A 22,643-nucleotide genomic window follows, 5' to 3' on the forward strand; every position below is an offset into this window, starting at 1 on the left:
GAAGTGAGCAATCCTGTCTTCACAATAGAGGGAGGATCCCGCGGCTATGTGAACTGTCCTTGAGCATTCCTAGACCATTACAGAAGGGGAAGACAAGTAGTGGTAAACAAGTCAAGGAGGGGGCTGACAAGCCCCTCCAAGTGAACAGCAACTTTGCACCAATCGTGTATTCGCTTTAGGCGCGTGAACAGAGACTGTAAACCAATCATACAGCTATTGCTAGTGCATGCTTATTGCTTGTCTATATATACTCTGTGTAAGCTCTAATAAAGGGAGAACGATCATACTCATATTGAGACTCCGTTGTTACTCCGGGTCTGTCTCCCACTCCGACACTCAACCTCCTTGCTTTCTGTGAAATGCCTCTGAATCTTTTTTTCTTCCACCTTCCACAAATTGAGAACATCCAGAATAGCAATTTAAAAATCAGTGAGACAGTATCTGCCTGTAATTATATACAGCTATGTTTGGGTGGCTCCATTGCAGAATTAATTGAAAAGACTGTGTGCTGATACAGCTCCTTGTAAAATTCCTTTCATAGCCACTGTCTGATAGCGTTAAATATAATTTCATGAATTGTTTTAGAAAACAATAAAATCTTTTTGTGTAGTAGACAGCAATAGCACTCAAAAACTGAATGCAGTAAGTTATAACAGGCACATTTATTTTGCTGTTACTAATCACAGCATGTTTAAGTAGGTTTCTTCATTCTTCTTACTACACAATGTACAGGCATGCAAACACTTCCTGGATAATTAAAGGGATACAAAAGGGCAGGTTTGTCCTTCAAGCCTATATGCAACTCTGTGATAAATTAAGAGGCATGCTACAAAGAATGTCTTAGGGAAGACCTACCCTCCCTCCTTACCAGCAAGAATTAAGCTTCCTTGCTAGTCTTCTTTCAGGCCCTAAGGCCCATGACTTGAATAACCAAATTGTATGCCCTAATATGCATGTGCACTGACATATTTTGGTGCGCAGGCTGAGAAAAATTAATTTCCATAAACTGGATAATACATAGCATGTTAGAAAAATACAGGTACGTCTTACACTGGACCTCTCAGAAGATATCAAGAAAATTGTTCTGAAGGGAGTCCAGTCTTACATTAGTGTATAGAAATAAAAAACAGCTATACCGCTGCAAATACTGTTGCAAACATACAGCATGCAAAATGTGTGTGTTGGGGGTGAGGGCTTGACGTAAGCTGCCTTTGTCCTGCTGTTGTCCCTGCTGCCAAGGCCCTGGACACGTTCCCCCTTCTAGGAGTTTAGCTGGCTGAGTGCAAGGGCAGCGTCTTTGCTGATGAGGGCTGCTTTCTTTTAAAAGTGAATTTTTGGATGCTTGTACAGGCCTTATGGCTCTGTCATCTAAGGATGAATGTCTCAGGCAGTTTTTCTTCTGCCGTGATGCTCATCAGTATTCCTCACCTCTCATGAGTGTTCTGATTACTTTTATAGAAAGAGAGTTTTTGAGTGTAGTCTTGGAAAGGGGTATTTTGAGGTCAATTTGAGTGTTCACTTGTAAGCAATCAAAACTGCTTTTGATTCCCTTAAGTTGTGGACAGAGGTGTTTGGTCATATGTAATTCACGTTATTCGGAAACTTCTGCTACTGGCCGTTGGCAGACAATTTAGTAGTCTACACAAAACCCTCTTGCTTGTGAGCTAGTTTGCCAGTTACTGTGTTCCCATTGAGTTCTTCTTACAGAGGACTCCCTCTTCTTTTTTATCTTTACTTGAGATGCAGGAAGAAAAATAATTAAGGCTTCCAAAAGCCCAATTTGTTGTTTGTATATAGACATACTGTAGTTCAGACTGTAATTGTGTCTCCACACCTAAAAAGAAATAAAGTTGATGTAGATATATTTTTAGTAATATTCGGACAGCCTTTGCTGATAATAGAAATTTGGTGTTTCTGCAACGCTGTGCTTCTGATCTTTCCACAGTATACAGATACAGGTAGAGTTCCCCGAGTACTCTATTTGTCTAATATTCCCCAAAATGAACAGAATGCTATGCTCATTTTCCTTCCGTCCTCTTAGAATGTAGGGTCAAATATAAACTCTCATCCACTGATGAAGGTTTCTTGCTCTTTGGTGTTTTTATTACATGTGTGCAGAAATGGGAACATATGAGTGCAGCTGAAACCAAGATGACCATTCTGTGGTGAATTTGCTCATACTTGCCATAGGAGGTACAACTTTTACTGGGATATTTCCATTTGTAGGTGGATAATAATGATACAGTTTTAGGAACAGTGTAGCACATACTTACAGAAGGAGTGTTCATCGATGAACATTCAGAACTAAACTCATCACAGTCTCTAGTCTTCTTGTTTATTTTAACATTATCTTCTCATTCTTAAGGTTCTTTTGCTTCCCTGGGAAGCAGAAGACTTATTTCTTGAATAAATCCTATTTTCCAATGACAGTGGAAATATAGATGAATCAAAGTTCTTGTATAGTTGAACAGTGACACAGGATTCTTCACATCACGCTAATGTGATTAAGTGGAATGATTGTCTTACTTGTAATAGAACATTTGAAGTAGGTGTATGATTAAATGACTATCAATGAGAGAAGAATACAGCAAACAAATTATAATTATTCTGTTTTGAGTAAAGGGGGGTAATGATTATACATATCTGCCTGAGTTCTCAGCTCATTAATACTTTATAATAATATTTTCTTATACTATACTAATGTAATTCTGATTAAAACCTCCCCCTCCCCCTTCCCCTCTCTGTTCTTCCCCCTTTCCTCCTCAAACTCTGTTTGGTGCAGTTTTGTGTAATTCAGAACTTCTCARTGAAGAATCTATTATCCTCAGCTTCCTCAATTTAGAGGAAGAGTAGAGTTTACAAACTTACACAATAAGGCATAGGAACATGCAGAAAAGTTGTTGATAATGAACTTTAAACATTTTCTTTCTTTTTCTTTAGAAAAAAATACCAAGTTGAAAGCTATATTTTGCTGAACATTCTGAAAAATTAATGAAGGGGAAGTATTTCCTAGTTGCGTTTTTCATGTATTTGATGTCAGTGTACAGTCAATTGCACTGTGCTCTTGTAAAGCTGGAAAAGCACCCAAAAAAAGCCACAAAAAAGCACTTGTACTCACTCAAGCAGATTAGTCACACTTGTGAGACAGTTTGAAGGCTCCTTGCATAGACATGTTTGGTTGCGTGAGTCGGGAATCCTTTCAGGGCAAGAGCAGGAAYGGTTCCTTAAAAAAAAAAAAATCAAGAAAAGTGGGGGGGCAGGGGGAAGCATGTTCAAATTTAAACCATGTCAAATCCTGATCAGATTTTTCTAGGGAAACTTGTTATGTGTTTGTCTGCAAGACTGAGACTTGGTTTGTAACCAAGAAATAGTCTTGTAATATGCAACTACATCAGACTGTTTGAAAGCTAAAGAGCACAAATTTAACGAGGAAAAACAGAACTCTTTTCCTAACAGAACATACTGATATCCTTGTAGGAGCAAATACACTTTTAATATGTTGAATCAAAAGGTTCTATTAGGATGAAAAATTTTGGTAAATCTGTTACCTTAACTATAAAAGTTAGAGTATTTTTTAGAAGAGAGTTAAAGTATTTGTAGAAGGGAGCTTGACTAAAACTGGAAAAGCCAAAACTTATTACAGCCCTTCTTTACACCTTCCAATTTTAGATTTGTCAGGTGAATATATTAAAATGTTTGTGGAAATCAGACTAGTGATATAAGTGATCACTACTAATCAGACCCTAGTGATTCATTTAACAGTATCTGTACTATGTCAATAATCTGCTTATTACTTATTGTATGAATTTAGTGCTTAAAAAGGGCTAAACTGGAATTCCTCAAAATGATGGTTTGCTGTTCATGCACAAACTTGAGTTTCCTTTCTCACTGATTTGGATGAGATGACACAGTCTTTACATCAGCGTGCTCTTGCCAGAAAGATTTAATAACGCATTTTGCCAGCAAAAATGTCACCTGAGATATTAAATTTTGYGGTATCCAGGAGTCTGGACACTGGAAGTGGGACTGTATAGTGGGAAGTAATATATTACTTACTATGGATGACCCTAATTTCAGAAAGGAAGAATGCTTTCAATTCCCAATGTGTGAGTTGGAGCTGCAATTGTTTAGTRCTTTTGAAAATCAGGCACAAGGAATTTCAAATTGGAAAAATCAGTACTTCAAAAATAGCCACTCTCCCTAGTCACCGTTCTCTATGGCTACATTTGAACAGGTAATTTAAATAAAAGTCATTTCTTCCGGTTTAGCACTTTGCCATTATTATCTGCCGAAGGACTCTGTCTATGTGTATCTTAAATATTACTAACTTTGATAGACTTGAATGCAAGCATTTTAGCTGAGTGTTTCATTGAAGGGCTAGCTTCTTAATCCATGAAATCCCACTACAGTGAGTCAGTCTCAACCACAGATGGTAGATACGTATAGATGTCTGGAAATTAGTGATGATCTACAGATCTGAATTTATCAGAGTAAAACTTTTGATGCCAGCTAGAAATTTGAAGATGTGCTTTTAAAACTATTTATATGTAAATTAGGCAATTATCCAATTTTTTGTAACTATTAGATCTGATTAATAATTAACCCAAGTTCTTTTCCTATAAAAAGAGACCTCCAAAAAGAACCTTCTCATTTCATTTACATTGTTCTTGTTCACAGAACATAGATATTAGGAGCTATACTCACATATTCGTAACTGATCCAGCATCCTTTGGGAACAGGGAAAACAATTCAAGATGTAAAATCCACTTGCTCATTAAAAAGAGCATTTCAGAAAGAAATAAATTTACAGTTTGAACAGTTAAAAATATTTTTCTTTTTTTAACTGATAGGTGTGACAGATGGCTTTGTTCTCCCCTATAAATACCTTGTAAAAGGTACAGAAAAATGTTTTAATCATGACTATAATAATCATTTCACTGTTATCAAAAGAATGATTATTGCTAAGTAGCTTCAATCCTTTCTGTATTCTTGGCATGGGAGAAAGATGTATATTGAAGGGTAAGCAGATTATGCCTTGGAGGAAAGTGTACTCATTGCCTAATTGAATATATCCTTCATTTTATTTACTGTAGAAAAAAATTACCTAACCCATCCTCATATGTGCATCCTCCTTATTTTAAAATTAAGACCTCCCATTGTTTAAATGTTTGTCCATGGAAACGCAAACACATTTAAATTTACTGTCTTATGTAGGCCAATTGAATTAACTTTGCTGTACATTTGAATAATATAAAAATGCACATAATGTTCAGTAGAACCAGAAGTCATACAGGTAGTTTCTTGTAGGAATCACATGTAACTCTTCACTTGAGAAAGTAATTTATGGCTTTCTCCAAAAAAATAAAATAAAATAGATAGAGCAATAGAAAGATCAAAAAAAAGCAGCAAGGTAAGATGTTAACATTTTTGTCTGTGAAACAGCCTAATTTGTATATCAAGGCTAAGAGGGCAGTTTCTATATGTATGCTTTATATATTTAATATATACATATATTTATATATGCTTTATATATTTAAGAAAGGAAGATGCATTCCCTCCTGATGAATGAATGCTGTGCAAGTCATCCATGAAAAAAAAAAGTAAAATAACACTTGATATATTTTAAATGTGTTTTTAACATGCTTAAGTCAGTTCCATCAGAATAGATTTAGATCTGGATATTGGTGGTGCTCTACTGAATGGTTTCACAAAAAAAATTAACAATTTTTTTTTCTTTACAGTTCAACAGAAGAGCAGTTTCACTGGCAAACACAAGGTAATGTACTTTTCGTTATAGTATGACATATCTTATTTTCCAGATTGATCATATTCCCTAAAAGAGATGGGGGGAAGACAATATGTTATGCAGTGGTTTTTTTGTTGATAGAGTGTGATAACACTATGAAAAACTAACAAAAATCAGCAAAAGCTGCTAGGCTTGGCAAATATAACACCTAGAATATTGTAGAGTTTTCAGAGGGGGGTACTGCTACACATGTCTATAACTGTTTTAAAGATTAGACCTGAATTTTCTCAATACAAGGCCAGGCATAATTTCCCTGTTTCTGTATGGTCAGCTTTCTTTTGAATATGTGATCCTGCTGTGTTACCCATTCCTTCATTAGCTGTGAATGTTTAGTCACATGTAACTGTTTTGCCTTTCTCTTATTTTTTGTGTTGTTAATCTTATTACAGATGGCCAGAAGGACATAGAAGATGAACTCACCACTGGTCTGGAGCTGGTGGACTCCTGTATTAGATCACTGCAGGAATCAGGGATACTTGATCCCCAGGACTATTCTGCCAGTGAAAGTAAGTTGCTAGAAATGTGCTTTTTAGAACCCAGAAGTATTTATAATGTTTCATGCTTTAAAATTGAATGCTTTTTTAAATGTTTTTGTTGATTATTTTCTCATATTGACAGAAGACAATGTAGTTTTGGGTAGGAAGCTTACCTCCCTACCTTTGCAAGTTAATTCCTGCCTTTTTTCTAATGGAGTGAATCTCACTGGAAGTTTGTGAACAAAAGAATTGTGAATTAGATAAAAGAATTTTTATTTAAGTAATATATACTGTAATTGCAGTAGAGCTGTGCTATACTACAAGGTCACAAGACTTCAGTGTCACCACTACAAAAGTAACTGTCAGTCAGCACTCTTAGAGTATGCAAAAGTAATAAAATGAAATATAGTGTGGTAGTGTAATTCTGAGGTCACTTTTTAACTGCTGAGCACAAGGTGGCTGGTACTCCATAAGACAAAAAATTTCAAATGGTTACACAGACAGAAATAGGTGAACTTTTTAAAGGTGATGCTGAGAATGCCAGCTATAACAAGAAAGCTGGAGTCTTTTACCAAAGGTTTGTTCACTGGGGATTTAGCAGCCACCTGTTTGCAGAAGTGTGCAGTGAGTGGGTAGATCCTCTGCTAGTACCAGCGGCTGTGGAAGGGAATCATGGCTAACCCATAGCACAAACGAAGGAGAGAGATGTATCTGGAGAGCAGATTTCTACAAATGCATGTGCTCATGAGTCACATACAGTGAGACAGTTTTCCAATGGGCTAATGGGTTGGTTAAGAGATGCAGCACTAGATTATGAAAAAGCAGGATGATTCCCTATTTCCTTTTAATCAGTTTCCTATCCAAATACTCTGTTCCCCTCTGCCACTGTACATTCCCATGCTTTCACTTCACTCTTACTGCTGCTTCTGACATTATCTTGGCTTTTTTGTTTTCTCTAGTGTTCCTCTATATGTCTTCCCTCTGCTCTCTTGAGAGATTTCATTTTTGTCTCTTGAGAGATCTCATTTTTGTCTTTTCAATCCTGTGCTGCCCAGCACCTGGTGACTGAGTCATGTCTTTCAAGATGGCTGCCCAAGTTCAAAACAAAGGGGACGGTCTCCCYTTCCTTTGGGAAGGGTAATGCAATGTGACAGCCATCTTCTGCAAAGCATCACCAGTGATGGCGAATCATCACCCTGAAATGTGGCCATCATTTCAGGTGAAAGCAAGGCGTTGCAAGGTTGAATGTGGAAGGCTAATTTGTCAGAATTTTTTTAAAATGTTTTCTACAAGATTTGCAGCAAAATCCACTGTTGACAGTCCTGGGAGATTAGAAATTTTTCACTTTTTAGGTACATGAGATCTGGGCCAACAATGTCACTAACAGTCTTGAAAAGATGTTGCTTGATCTGAACACAGTCTTCCATTGGTAAAACACGATGCAACAATGTAAGCCCTTACAAACTGCCCTCATTTTTTCTCTTACMTTTTTTTTCCTCATTTGAAAGTAAGAAGAAACAGATTAAATGACTAGGATGATAAGAATTGCCTTCATACTGGGATTGCACAGAAAGATGAGTCTGGGTAGGTGGTGATAGGGGAGCTTGGGGAAGAAAAAGGGAGGCTATCTTGGATGCGAATCTGGCAGAAGCTGCCTAGATAAGGAGACTGAAACTGAGGAAAAAATATTAGGGAAAGATGAGGGCAGTAGATGGAGAGAAAGTCTGAGTATGTGAAAAACTCAGTACTAAAACAAACTTCAGGGGAGTATCCTAGGAAGATAACATGCAAATAGGAATTTGGGTGGGAAGGGGAATAAGGAGTGTGGGCAAATGGGAAGCAACAATGGAGAAGAGGAGAAAGAGATGGATTTTGTGGGGAAGCAGAAGGAGAGGAGCTGAGATTCATTGAAGTGGGTGGCCAGAGAGTTGAAAGCCAAGTTTGCTTCATTGGATGGTTTGTTCATGGGATCAGGAGATAGGTGGAAAGAGAGTGAACAAACAGGTGATGAGAATGACAGTCAGTGGAGGAGGTAAGAGTTATGGACAGGACAAAAACTGTCTCTAAGAAACATTAAGTTTGGAGGGAAGAGGCAGTTCACAAGGGAGCAGACTTCCCCACAGAGCTGCAAACTTGACTCTTTGCCATTTCATTATCAGCAAATATTTGTGAAGCCTTTTGTCAGAGGGCCTCATACTTCTCTCTTCCAGGCCCACCCTGGTAATGAAACTAGGTTGCTACTTGCTATTCATCTTTTCATTAAGAAACAGATATATATGGTAAAGGTAAAGGTTGCAGCTCTGCTAATCACTCCTAATTGTAATTAGGATGTCATATACTGGAATTTTTTTTTTGGGGGGGGGGGTTGGTTTCTTTTTTCAGTTTAGATAAAGTATCACAAATACATGTCAAATTGTTAAAATGTTACCATGGTTGCAAAGTCAAAACTACTGAAGTCAAGGTTGCCTGTAAAACAAAATTTGGCTTCCTTGCAGCTGCATTATAATGCAGTCATTATCATGCCCTGTTTTGTCCATTTTCTGTCCATGCTTCATTTACCCCAAAGCTAAGGCTCAGATTGCAATAGTGCACTGAAGGGAGATTTCAGCTGGAGCACTTCTGCTCATTGCTTACAGAAGTTAGAAGATAAGTACTAAATGAAAACAAAAATCTCATATTTGACAGTTAAACTCTGCACTTAAAATTGAATTTTATCCCTCCCTTGTGTCCTGAAGTTCTGATGTGATAGTTGTGAAATCATTCAAGTCATCTTTTATTGATATCTAGTTTTAGATGTTAGTGGCTAATTTGCAGGAGTGCTGAGCACAAACAGCTTTAACTGAACACTGTGGAAGCAGTGTCTCAAACATATAAAGGGAAATTTAAAACTCACTCTGAAGCATATCAGACACAGCATTTGCACTTTGTAGACACTTTGTCTTTATTCCTTCAAAATCCAAATAGGAAATGAGGACTATATAAATATTTTGCTTCACAGGTGTTATAAAAATCATGATATTTGTGATGTATTTGTACTGAACATTGAGTGTCATGGGATAATCCACCAGGGTTCTAAAAATTTTCCTCTTCATATTGGCCAGTTTTCAATGATGTCCTGAGGCCATGCAGTGAAAAATGAGACAACTACAAAATACTGAGTAGTTTTGCATTGTGTGTCCTGTCCATAAGATAGGGAGGGAGGGGAAGAGCATATGTGCTGATGTAATAATTCAAAAAAGGCATCTTAAGTCTGTTTTTTCCTAACTTTTGAGCTTTTGACATTGCAACTTTAATTATTTTTACTTCTGTATTTCAGATGCATACCTGCATTTTCTGTGACTAGTCTGACTGTCTTTAGGGCATTTCCAGCCTGCCATGGCAGTTCTAGTTTAGTTGGGACCGATTTTTTTTTTTTTTAACTGTCATATCAAAGGCTGCCCAGGGATGTGACCACAGATTGTTTTTTGACCTGTGTGGCTCTAGTCTAGCAAGATAATCTATCAGTAGCTGTTCCTCTGAAGGGGATTAGTCTGTCTGTCTAGTCAGTCTTTATGATTCGGTTTTACATAGTCTGATTTTCTCAGAATTAATTTTTAAAAGTGGCCACATAGCAGGCAGCCATTATAATAATCTAAACCCCAATATCACCTCACATGTGCTACTCCTTTGCTAGCAAATATAAGCTTTCAACAAAGCCTAAAGGAGCAAGTCACATGAAGGGTGTTTAGACAGGAGGGGTTCTGTACTGCTAGTAGTGGTGCATACCAGTTATCTCTACTGAGTGTGAATCAGCAAATAGACAAATATATAACTACCAGTATATAATACTTTGATTCAGGGCAATGCAAGCAAAGCAATCCCTTTTTTTTGTTTGTTTGTTTGTTTTAAGTAATTATTGTCAGACAGGTTCAGAACTGTTGTGTTCTCTCATATATAAGTTTGAATCTGGGACAAGGTTGTACATGTCTGAGGGTTACTCCTGCACTGTTGCCTACTTCTCCCTTCTCTCCCAACTCAGTATAAATTGGGTCCCTGAAAAACGTGATTTTAGTTACAAACAAACAAAAAGTAAGGAAGCTTCCACAATTATGCAAGAAGTCTGTAGCTGAGCTGAGAACTAAACCTGCATCTCCTCGGTCCAGTCTCCTCTACTGCAGTAATGTTTTTTTTATCTTTTACGTAGCTATAGATCTGTCACCACTGCATCGCTCCAATTTACATCAAACATGACCTGACATAGTTTTCCTAGAATCAGAGAGGAGTTCGGATTGTCCTAAATGTTGGTGGAGATGTCCCCAGCAGAATGACAGCGGTCTCCACGTAGGCTCAGTTCCTGAGGATGGGCAGCTGTAGCCCAGTAGCCATTAGCTGCTGCCTGTCCTAAGGGCCAGCGCAGTCCCTTAGTGTGACTGTAAGGGCACTTGCTCCTTCCTCCCCATTGTAAGTAGTTGTAACAGCCAGCACAGCCACCTCAAGCAAGCGGCAGAGCAGGCTGCTCCTTTCCTTTTGAAACTGTTTCCTCCCTCCCCCATCGTCCATTTCTGATAGCACCTGAAATACTGCTGTTGCACAAGTGAAGATGCATAGCTGTCACTCTTGAATGGGAGTAGGGGGAAAAATCAGACATGTGAAAGCCAAGCTAGGTCACATAGGAGACACTGGAAACAAGTCATAGGAGAGGGACAGAAATGTGGAGCATGTATAGGAACTAGAATCATTTGAAAAGGAAAATTGCAGGGTGAGCAAAACTGTGTGGGGCTGGAATGAGAGTTCAGGACAGAACTAATACCAGGAATGTTTTAGGCATAGACATAAGACACAGGAGTACAGAATGGTGACAGTAACTGAGAAAAGGTATTTTGATGATGGAATTGGTTAATTYACTTGGGAAGGAGATGCGAAAAAATACTTAGTGAGGGCTGAGTGTGTGTGTGGAAACCAAAAAATAATATTTAAATTGGAAAGGATTTAAAAATGAGGAATGCAGGAAACAAAAGGCACTTCTACCCCTTTATATTACTATCTCAAAATCACAGAACTACTTCAGATTAATTCCTTTTACTACCTGGTCAGAACTCCTTTTTTTTTTTTTTGGATTACATGGAAGAGGACTTGGAAGAAAGGATCAGGGAAGGAATGAGAGTAAATGCAGATATACAATGCTCTGGGTGAAGATGGGTGATTGGTGCAGGAAGTCTGTCATTAGGGCCTGTTAAGTTAGCCGTCTAGCCTGCAGATGAGTGGGAAAGGGCCTGATACTTCCAGCCTCTCTGAAGTGAAGAAACTGGAGGCCTCTGAGCTGTCATTAAAGATCAAACTACTATTTCCTGCAAAGATTGGGTAAATCTGCATTTTAAAGATGGATAATGTGAATAAGAATGGGCTAAATGTAGGATGAAAGGAAATTTTGGTCCTGTATTTCTTTACCTCCTACTCATTCTTCCTATCCCTATAGTTCATTAGCATGTTACATCAGAAGACTGCCATGGTACTAGCAACAAAACCTTTTCTGAAATAATTAGCTGAAGTACATGAAATCCTTACCAACATGTATATACTACAGCAGTGAAGAAAGGGAATAGTTACTCCCTCTGGTGTGGCATTAACAAGATGAGGGTTAGACGGACTACTGAGATTACTGAGCAAATCTGTTGGCACTTTCTTCCTGGTTTAAACCACAGGCTCAAATGTCTCCTAATCCAAAATTCCCTAGTTTTAATTTAAGGTATCTACACTTAAATCTTTCATGCTATTTTCCTTGATTCAGTCTCTGCAAAATGAACATAAGACCAGTCTTAAAAGGCTTATGGATCAGATTTCTGGAGCTCTTGCTGCTTAAATTTATAACTGAACTGTAATCATTTCATTAGTTATTTTTTATGTGTTTAATCACTTCATGTGGAAACCCTCCTTCCATGCTCTCAGAATAGTTACTACAGACTGCAGACAGAGCTTTTGTTGATGTAAATCAGAAAACCTCTCAGATCAGTGTGAAATGGCTGCAATTGTCCGATATTTTAAGAATGATACATTCCAAGTTTCAATTTAAAATAAAATTATTTATATTGGAATTGCAGTTTGCCCCAGCTGACACGGCCAGTACTCCAGACAAATTTATTTTTTCTCAAATTTTCTGAATATACTTACTTTCATTTACCTCTGTGACCCTACTGTGTTCAGGTTCTTAATAACAAAAGCACAGATTTTCCTGCTCTCCAGAATGAGTGCAGGTTAATTATAGAATTCAGCACAGTGATAAAGGAAAAAAACAACACAGATTAAACAAATACTCTCTTTTTAGTTAGTGCCATTCCAGAGTTTACTTCAGTGAGGATAGATGTTGACAGAAATGCAGGCAGTTTAAGGAGATCTCAGTCCTTCTGTTCTGGGGAAGAAAGAGCATGGCTTACCACTTAAACTAAATCCTACAATATATGAACTCTTCTAGTCAGATAAAACAATTTGCCCAAACTGCAGCACAAATGGACAGTACCACCATTTTGATATACGTGCATTTGTCTGCTATAATAGATAGTGAAATTTTCCTCTGAAAATTCACTTGTTTGTTACATAAAGAGATAATTTGTATCATATGAAATTATATATAGCTATTGTATATAGCTTTGTGTAAGACAGATGTGGTTTTTCACTTAACTAACCTTCCTAATTCTCAGACTGAAAAGATGGGCTGAGCTCTTACTTCATTGTTTTAATTCAGTTTTGCTTTCAGTGATTTTTTTGATATAATAGAGATCATCTTTACTCTGTGAAAGCAGATGTCCCAGCTGAAAGAGCACTCCTTGTTCAACCTTTATGATTTTCGTCCTTTATCAGCTGCTTTATTCAAAGGTAATGAAAATGGACTGAAACAAAAAGGCTGTATTTACACAATGAATGTGTAAAAAGAAGATGTGTGTGTATATGTGCTCAATCCCATAGCTTGTTTTGTGATATTGCCACCTGTCAGATGGCTGACGTGCTCAATGAGACGAAATTTGGCATCAGTGGACCTCACAATTTGTTGACAGATGAAATTATTTCCATTTCATTATCTACTCTGAGTGCCAGGGTGATCCAGCTGAGTCATTCTCTGTGCACACAGAAGAGGTGTTCTCATGGGATCTCGTGATAAACATACACACTAATAAAATCATGTGCTCTTTGGGTATGTTTCAGAAATGTAAATCACCCAGGAAGTGTGCATGCCCCTCTAATTCTGGATTTGGAGTCTTTGTGGTGTCAGTGACTGTTGGGACATAAGAACATAACACAGTTGGGTCACTTCAGCTTTCCTTCTACTTCACTTTCCTGTAGTGTTAATGCAAATCTGGCAGTTATCTGACTCAGCAGTTCTTAGCTCCAGATAAATCTCTCTGAGTATGAAGCCTGAGGAAATTTTGATTTATTGATGAAACTTCCAGGATTATTTTAATATATTCTGGGTAAATATTTGTGGTCAGACATGCTGCATGTCTCCGCTTATTCCATCTCTCTCTTTTAATAAAAGCCTTTTCCATACTTTGGCTTCAAAAATTCAGGGCTTTGAAGTATTTTTGCTCATTTTGTATTGAGGTAAATCCCCTGAAAGGTGGATAAACAAGGAATATCTTTTGTTAAAGGGTGGTCTCAGAGTTAGTTGTTGTTTGTTCTCACAGATAAAACTGTGCACAAATTGACTAAACTGTGAGTTGTGTTCTGGCTTTTGAAGCAGTCCTTAAAGACTTAGGTCCCTGAGATCCTCCCTTTCTGGCCCTAGTCACTCTAAATATGAGCATAAGAAAATCAGCGTGTCATTTAGCATTGTAAGAGGTGCTGGCTAATACCAAAGCCAATCCCTACAACAGAGGTCTAGTTCTAGAAGCAGTCTTCAGAGAGAGATGAGTGTCCTCACAAAAGAGCTGACCATGTAAAGTTCCTGTAGATTCATCACTAAACCCTGAAAGACATTAAGATTTGATAGTATGAAGCARGCTCTAGCCCTGACCCAAAGAACAACTTTTACATCTCAGATTTAAAGTCTACAGCCAGTGCTGCCTCAGGAAATTCCCCATCAGCACTGAACATCCTTTGATTGGACTTTATTGTTTTCATCCTCAGTCAGAGGCTGAGTTCAAAGATACTGAGAGTAGCATCAGACAAAAAAGATGTGGATCAAACACTGTCATTAAGTGCTCTATACTTTTCTTCTGCCACCTGTGATCATTATCACTGGTATCAGGATGGCATGTGTCACATAAATCAGACATGTCTTTGGTGTTGGCGTATACTGTATGCTATTAAATTTGTGCTGGTCTTCTCACTTTAAGAGCATGAGTACCACTCTTCCTTTTTTGGCAAGACCACTGCAAAGAGTCAGACTTAGGAGCTGAGCCACAACTTTCACTATCAGGGATCCTGACAGTGGGATGTCTTTGGCATCTATTTCACCAACTGTGGTCTGCTATGATATCTTGCYGGGCTGGTGCTATGGATCGTAACTCAGGTCTAGCCTACCTCATTCTGCTTTGGTTCTCTGCCTGTCTTCAAGTTCTCTTTTCACATATGATTACTTTACAAGCAGTAGATCCAATTAAATCTGAATCAGAAATCTGAACCAGGATTCAGAAAAGCAGCTTCTACTTGTGCTTATTCCTCTGGAGTAGCGCACAGGTTACTGTGGGCACCTTCCTGTGTGTGGCACCAATTGCCTAAATTCTTCTGCGGCTCTTATAAATTGATAGGGTGTCTGGGGGGGGAGGGAGGGGGGGGAGGGGTGTTACAGACTTCTCCATGAGAAAGCAGGGAGAGACCTTTAGAAGCCACTGGCAGAATCGTTTGAAACGTGGCAGTCCAGTGTATTCCTTTACTTTTGGATTTAAAGTGCTGCAGCCTGCCTGTTACAATTTCCTCTCTTCAGGAAGGAATATCCAGCCAGAGATGTTGACTCCGTTATCTCTCAGCCTTCTCCTTTCCTTTGCACTCTCATTTTTTCACGTTATTCTGTCCTCCCCACACTGCCCATGACTGTATTCCCACTCCCTATGTCTTTTACTTCCCTTCTTGTTTCAGTTCCATCTTTTTCCTTTATTTTCTATTCTTACACATCATGAAATAAAACCCAGTGTCTTTTCCCCAAAACAGATGATGATTCATCTGCAGAGAAAAAAAAAATCTGTGTGTGTCCTTGCTATCCTCACTTCTTACATGTTTATGTAACTTCAAGCTAATCCACCCTGGTCATTGGTTTGTCATTTTGGGAGTCAAAAGGTAATACTATGACAACTTTGCAGCTAAGTAATTTCTAACTTCCCTCCATTTCCATAAAGCAGTCTACAGGCAGAATTTTTGTTTCAATGTGCTGTCACCTACAGCATGTTTCTTAGGGTGCCCTCAGCTCAGGTTATGTCTACATAATGAGATGTACTTTTATATGTAAATTCCATACTGATATCACCATATTACTTTGTATCTCTGAGTTTGCTTGCCTTGAGATGAGTCAGACTTTGATACCTGATGTCTTTTTATGCTGTGTAATTGATTGAAAATCCTTTGCTAAAGAAAACAATGCCTTATAGTCTTTCTAGCTTTATCACTGTAATACAAAATGTGTAAGTTGAATTAACATAGGAATAATAATAGCAGGCAAAACATACAGGGAGGAAGAAAATGGAGATAAAGGTAAGAGAGTTGAGACCAAAAAAGCAGCAACAGTTCAAAGATGGAAAGGAGGTAATGATCAGTCTGTGGCTTGTAATGATTAGCCTGTGGCAAATACAAATCCTGAGCAGGCAACCAGATGTTCCTTCATCCAGGTGTTCCCTCATCCACTGCAGGAAGCAGCTACTGAAACTCATTAGAAAGTGACAGTGACTTATGATAGCTTCTGTAGAAGTGGAGCAAAGAAGGAGACTTGGCATCTGAACCTACCATGCAAAAGAATATCAGTAAATATTGGACCAGGACCAGGAAACAAATGCACCCACGTCTTCAGGACAGACTGATAAATCAGTGCCTCAGTGATATGCCAGCACTTGCTCTCTCATTACAGCTAGAAATGATAAGAATTGCATAGTTCTGTGATCTACCAGTGCCAGCTCATGACCATAAAAAGTATGTAGGAGCAACCTTGAAAAGAGATAGTTAGCTGGTTCACCTCTGTAAAATGTTTACATTGCTCTCAACAAAATARGATTTTTCTTATTTCTATGGTAATGCAGAGTATGACGTTATCTCTGTTCTTTACAACTTGGCCTTGTAAATGGAGAAATGCATTTTCTAAGTACAATGTGAAGGCAGAGTGTGGTACATACCTAGGGACCCTGAATGGGAAAGTAGAAGCATAAAATGCAGCCAGAGAGTCTCGGGTACACAAAGATACTGCCCAAACTGTTTATCTGCAAAGCGTCTAGTAAGCAACTTGCAAAACTGCTGTTCATTGTTGCCATGCTTACAGTACTGGAAATGCTGCATAAATGAAATATGGGTCTCTCCATACCTAATGCAAAAACATTTGAATAATCAAAAAAGAGCTGTTTACTTTCGGGGAGGGATGCAGCGGCATGCAGAAGTGTGAGTGGATATTGGAGCTTACAGCAACATGCTGGAATTATGATAGTTAATGTTAGTGTTCGGTATCCATGAGTTTTGCTTGCTGAACCGCTCATGAAAGTTGTCTACAGTGTAGCTTTTAAGCAGCTTTCTCACTTCAGGGTTTTTTTTTTCTTTTCACTACTTCTTGTGGGCATTTGTGGTGCTTTGGTTATCCCTTGGAGTAGTGATTTATTATTTCAAATCCTACCAAAAGCTTCTGTTTTTCTCTTATAAAAATAGCTAACTTTTATCTTGCATAAAAAGCATGTAAGGAAATCAGCATGTAAGGAAACTGTTTTCTATTCCCTGTTCACTACTCTTGAAGTAAAGTGTACTTCTTCATTTATTCTAATAGTAATTAGGTCAAAAAGAGTTAGGAGAGATATCCTTGTATTGTTCCCTTATATAGTGGTATCGGCCTAGTTTTTGCATTGTTTCTTCAGTTATATATCATTTATAGGATTCTGGGATGAAAATGAACTTACTCTACATTTCTGAAGGCTTTCCACAGAATCCCATTTTCCACTACATAAAAATAGGCTATATTAAAACACTAAAGCTCTTTTCTATATCTATAGGTAGAACATAGCCCTCTTAATTTTGGTGGAGCATGGTGTTGCATATAAATTACCATGGGGCTTTACATTTTTGTAAAACACGTTTGTTTTCAGTGTACTTGTTTAATGATTGTTGCTTCTCATCTAAGATGTGTTCATTTCATAACAAGGGAGCTGCTTGTGATTTTACAGCTAAAGCATTATCATTTACTTCTTGATTTTATGTATGCACTTGCTTTTTTTTTTTTTCTTCCTTTTTCCTTTCTGCATTACTAGGCTATGGAATACCTTTGTTATGTTGCAGCCTTGGCATTTTTAATTATAATATAAAAGTACTGATATCTTTAATATTTAAATATTTCCTAGGATGTAGGTCTTGAAAATATTGTCCTAATATTGTCAGTCCTTGTCTGGGGGGCGGGGAGGGGGAAATGCCTATTATTGTTATTTTATTATAGGTGCTTGGTATCTTTTGTTTGAGCTCTGACTAACAGTTGGCTTGAAAGTCCTTTTTCTACAGAATCTGTTTGATCAGTCATAGCTGACTTGTTCTGTTTTTGTTTTTTGATTTAGTTTTTCGTATTCCTCCTCGTGACGTCTTATGCATGTTATGCCTCTGAAGCCTGTTGTGATAGCTGAGCTATACACCTTGTTCAGATGTTAAGCTTTGCCTTGGTTGAATCTCATTTTTTCTGCCTATAATTAAGAAAATGTTCTCTTTTTATAATAAGCACAAAGGTCTCTCATTTAGTTCCCAGGGTTATCCTCCATGATTGCCCATGGCCTCCACTGCTGGTGTCTGCACTCTTTGTAACTTCCCCAGAGACTAGAAAATGGAGGAGAGGGAGGGAGAAGTTACTTAGCCATCAAGGTCACTGCTGTTTGTGATCCCCTGAGGCACTAGGAGGACTTACCTTCCATTCACGCAATTCCTCATCTTTCTAGTGCTGTCCTAAATCATCACAGCAACAGAGCATTTCTTTAAAGAATGTTTCAGATGATCTCAAAAATAGGCCATAATGCAACAGAGGTTTTAAAAACAAGCAAACAAACGTTTCTTTCTCCATCAGGTTTGGAGACAATATTTTTCCTAATTGCAGTCTGATATGCAGCCTAATCCTGGGAGCAGGACTTAGAAGCAGTATATACCAGTGAGACACCAAAGAATTTAATATCACTAGGATCATGAATGTCCACCTTGTCTTTAACTATCATCTTCTCCATTCTTCTATCAAATACTGTGGAAACACCCTGACAAAGTACCGTCAAGAGCTACCATTGTTTTTAATAGTCTTTCAGTATAGTTCTAGGATTCCCCCAGCTTCCCAAATACCATTGAGCACTCAGAAATTTAGTGCCTGCTCTACAGGTACCTGACCTGTTCTGTTATTTTATTAAATCTTTTTTAATCATCTATCCCTTTGTAAAACTGGGAAACAAACACAATCAAGCTTTAACAGTGGTAAGCAACTACTTTGCATAGGGATAAACACTTTAAAAAAGAAAAAGAAAAAGCAGGTTGTAGAATAGGAATCAGTATTTCACACTCAAACTATGTGACCTAAGAGGAAGAAGAAACAATAAGCAGTGACTCTTCGGTGTGTATTTGAAATGCTTTAATTAGGCATATAGTAACAGTTACAAGATGATTTGTTCTAGCTGGGATATGATGCACCTCGATCTATTAATTCTCTAAGTGAATGTTTAAAAGATGTTAAAGGAGTTTTGCTAGTGCTTTCTTTCAGCTGTTACTCAAATGAGCAAAAGTTGAAGAATGTGAGAGGTGATTAATTACACTAATTAAAAACACTTTATTTACATTTTCTGTATAATTTATTATTACTTCTCCTGTCCGTTGATCAAAGGTGAGTGAATGTTGTTTATAATTGGTCTGAGAGTTAATTAAATGTTAATTCTATCATGTTTTGGTCTATTTCCTTTGTCAGTTAGAACTAGCATTGCAATAGATGATTGGCCATATGGAAATATATAACACAATAATAGTGCTCCAGTTTACTACTTACTTGAAGCAGAAATGTGCCTCCAGTAAACCAACTAATTTTAAATCTTCAGGAGAGAAAAAAATCCTACTCTTTCCACTTGCATGATGCTTTTCACTGGAATCTTCCCATGAAAAACTAAGTAACAAGTATGTAGTTATCTCACAGAGTCTGACTAGGTATATATTTTTGTAGTTTGTAGTGTAAATAATTTAGCCAATTCAGAAGTAATTATTGCATAGATCTAGGATACTGAATTAATCATGCCCTTATCTTGTAATAATACAGTACTGTATGTAACCTGTCATTATATGGTAATTATTTGACAGTAAACAATCAGCAAATAATGTATTAYTGAATACTTGTTACATGATAATGTCTGCTCTATAATGTAAAATATTAGTCCTGTCTCATAATTCAAGCTTTTTTTTCTTTTACAGATTGACCGTGCTATTGCTATATTGTGTGAACTAAAAATTACCATGACTTGTTATAAACAGTGAAGCTACGATTTTTAAGGATTCACTGTGTAATGTATTCCATACTGCAATTTAAGTATTAGGAAACTGGAGTAACTTTTCAGATGCTAGACTAGCAGACACTAGAGGTAGGTTGTCATTAGAATCACTGCAGGAAACAGAATCTCTTTGGTTTCCTTTTGTGAGTTCCTCTTTGATAATAATCTCACATTCATCTGGCTGTTTAGCTTTGTGAACCAGTAATCGGCACTACAGTATCAGCTATAAAAAAATATAAAGTTCTCTGAGTTTATAATGCTCTTAATCCAAAGATTCCTTCTACTTTAACTGGCYATCCTGTAGGTATCAATGTATCATCATAAACACTTATTGTACTTAATTCTTATCAGACTTTACATCATTTGTTTGTTTTAAAATCCTCACTCTAATACAAATGGCCAAGTTATGTAGAATTTGGGTGGGTTTTTTTTCCCCTAAACTTTCTCTGATCAGTGTAAATGTACTCGACCATGTTTCTCAGGGTTTACAAAATTGCCTAACTCCTGACACTGTTAAGCTGCTCTGAGCCCTGTGTAAATTCCTGCTGGTTTCTTAAATGAGATACACTTCTGCTTACAAGCACTATGGGTTATGATTCGGGTAAGCTCTGCTTCTGCATATTTTCCAGACAAGGCCCTACCCAAAGAAGGGTAGAAAATACATCATAACCCACCAGCTTTGATTCCCAAGTAGGTTTGCTGGCTGTTGGATTACTGACTGTTCTGATGCCTGTTTTTCATAATCTCTCACTGAAGCTCTTCCAGTAGGCATTAACAACTACTCACTGAATCAAAATTCAGTACTGTACTGGTTAACTTTGATCTTTGCTTCTTGCTCTCTATTAATCATCTATTTCTTTCTCTACTTAATCTGGGCAGCCTGCCTCCCTGCTCAGGGCTGTGGATTCTGGTGGGGAGCGGAGCACTGAGGCTCTTGGCGGATTTGTTCCCAGGTGCATGGGGAAAGCTACATGCATATTCTTGGAGTCTGGCAATGTCAGGAAATTTTAAATCCCTTTTGTTGCAGGGGAACTAGCAGAAAGAAACATATTTTAGAATTTGGAGCAGTAGTACTGACACAGTTGGTCTGCTGATGATATTGTGTAGCCGAAACTGGGGTAATTTACTGAGACCTGCTTTATATTCTAAAGTTGCACCTACCAGTGCTGCTGATGTGGGGGTCAACTACTAATGTTAGTGATGTTTTTCTGCCCTACAAGACTCTCGGTGACCTGTTAGTTTTTCAGTTGTCTCTCTGCTCCATTGCCAAATGCCCTTGAGTTCTAGACAAATGGCTGCTGTGCATGTTCAGAGTCACTCCTTGTGTGATGTCCCAGATGCACTGGGTTTGCTGTGCATGCATTGGAAAGACAATCTGTGCTTTTGAAGTTGCTAATGTTGACAGGTCTGACTACACTAATTTGACATAGCTATGAAGTCTTTTTTTTTTTTCTATTGGAAAACAGTCCTATATAAAAACTTAACTTTAAGAATGTTATATTTTATTTTAGTTTGACTCCTGATTGACTTAATCTCAACTGAAATAAGACTGATTAAAAAAATGACTAGTCATACAGCATTTCTAATACTATTTTGCTACTATTTTACCGGCATTATCATTTTTTTAACTGGGTTTTGTACTGTATGTTCAGTCGGCACTCTTTCTCTGTAAGCATGCTCCACATTCTCCATCATACTTAGAATATCTTAAAAACTGATTTGGCTCCTTGTGAAATTAGCAAATATATTCCAATGGGTATGAATAGAGTAGACTTAGCCCTTGAGAGTTTCTGAGCATACAAAAATGGAGGTTTCGGTCCTTTCTTCGATTTATGACTGTGATTGTTCTGATGAAATATAGGTTAAAAAGTCAGTTGCACAAGTGAATGAATTTTTATGCTAAAGAACATTATCTTTAAAAGCAAGGACCACTTTTTTGCACAATAGAAAGCTTTTTTATTTTGTTTGCGTATTCTGCAAAGTGTTGTTGGGGGAGGGGGGAATCCTAGGGGTTACTTAGATAGCGAAGTGTGGTAAGACAATTATACTGGTGGAATTTTGCTGTTCTATTACCATTTTTATTTTCTTTCCTCATTGGTCTATAATATCCTGTCAGTTGTTCCATCAGAAGTGGAGTATCAGCGAGGTGGTGGAGTTGCTCTTTATGTGAGAGAGCAACTGGAATGTATTGAGCTGTGCCTAGAGGTGGATGAAGAGCGAGTCGAGAGCTTATAGGTAAGGATTAAAGGGCAGGCTAGCATGGGTGACACTGCTGTGGGTGTTTACTACAGGCCACCTGATCAGGAWGAGGAAGTCGATGAGGCCTTCTACAGACAGCTGGAAGTAGCCTCACGATCCCAGGCCCTGGTTCTCATGGGGAACTTCAACCACCCTGATATCTGCTGGAGAGACAACACAGCTAGGCACAAACAGTCCCGGAGGTTCCTGCAGAGCATTGATGATAACTTTTTGACACAGGTGGTGGAGGAGCCAACAAGGAGAGGTGGACCTTGTACTAACAAACAAAGAAGGACTGGTGGAAGATGTGAAGGTTGGGGGCTGCCTTGGCTGCAGTGACCATGAGATGGTGGAGTTCAGGATCCTGCGAGGAGGCAGCAGGGCACTAAGTAGGATTGCAACCCTGGAATTCAGGAGAGCAAACTTTGGCCTCTTCAGGGACCTACTTGGAGGAATCCCATGGGTTAGGGCCCTAGAAGG

The 22,643-nt window shown here is 38.1% G+C and overlaps 1 protein-coding gene across 1 annotated transcript in view; it reads left to right on the top strand.

The window, feature by feature from the left end:
* The window catches only part of LOC112970994 (catenin delta-2-like), an 84,344-nt gene that overhangs the window by 1,408 nt on the left and 60,293 nt on the right, over window positions 1–22,643 (top strand). The window contains exons 2-3 of the mRNA XM_026075989.1: window positions 5,742–5,776; window positions 6,196–6,312. Coding sequence (XP_025931774.1) covers window positions 5,742–5,776; window positions 6,196–6,312 — 152 coding nt within the window. The remainder of the gene's footprint in view (window positions 1–5,741; window positions 5,777–6,195; window positions 6,313–22,643) is intronic.

This window comes from Apteryx rowi, unplaced genomic scaffold (genome assembly GCF_003343035.1).
Source record: "Apteryx rowi isolate R43461 unplaced genomic scaffold, aptRow1 scaffold_1100, whole genome shotgun sequence".
NCBI lineage: Eukaryota > Metazoa > Chordata > Aves > Apterygiformes > Apterygidae > Apteryx > Apteryx rowi.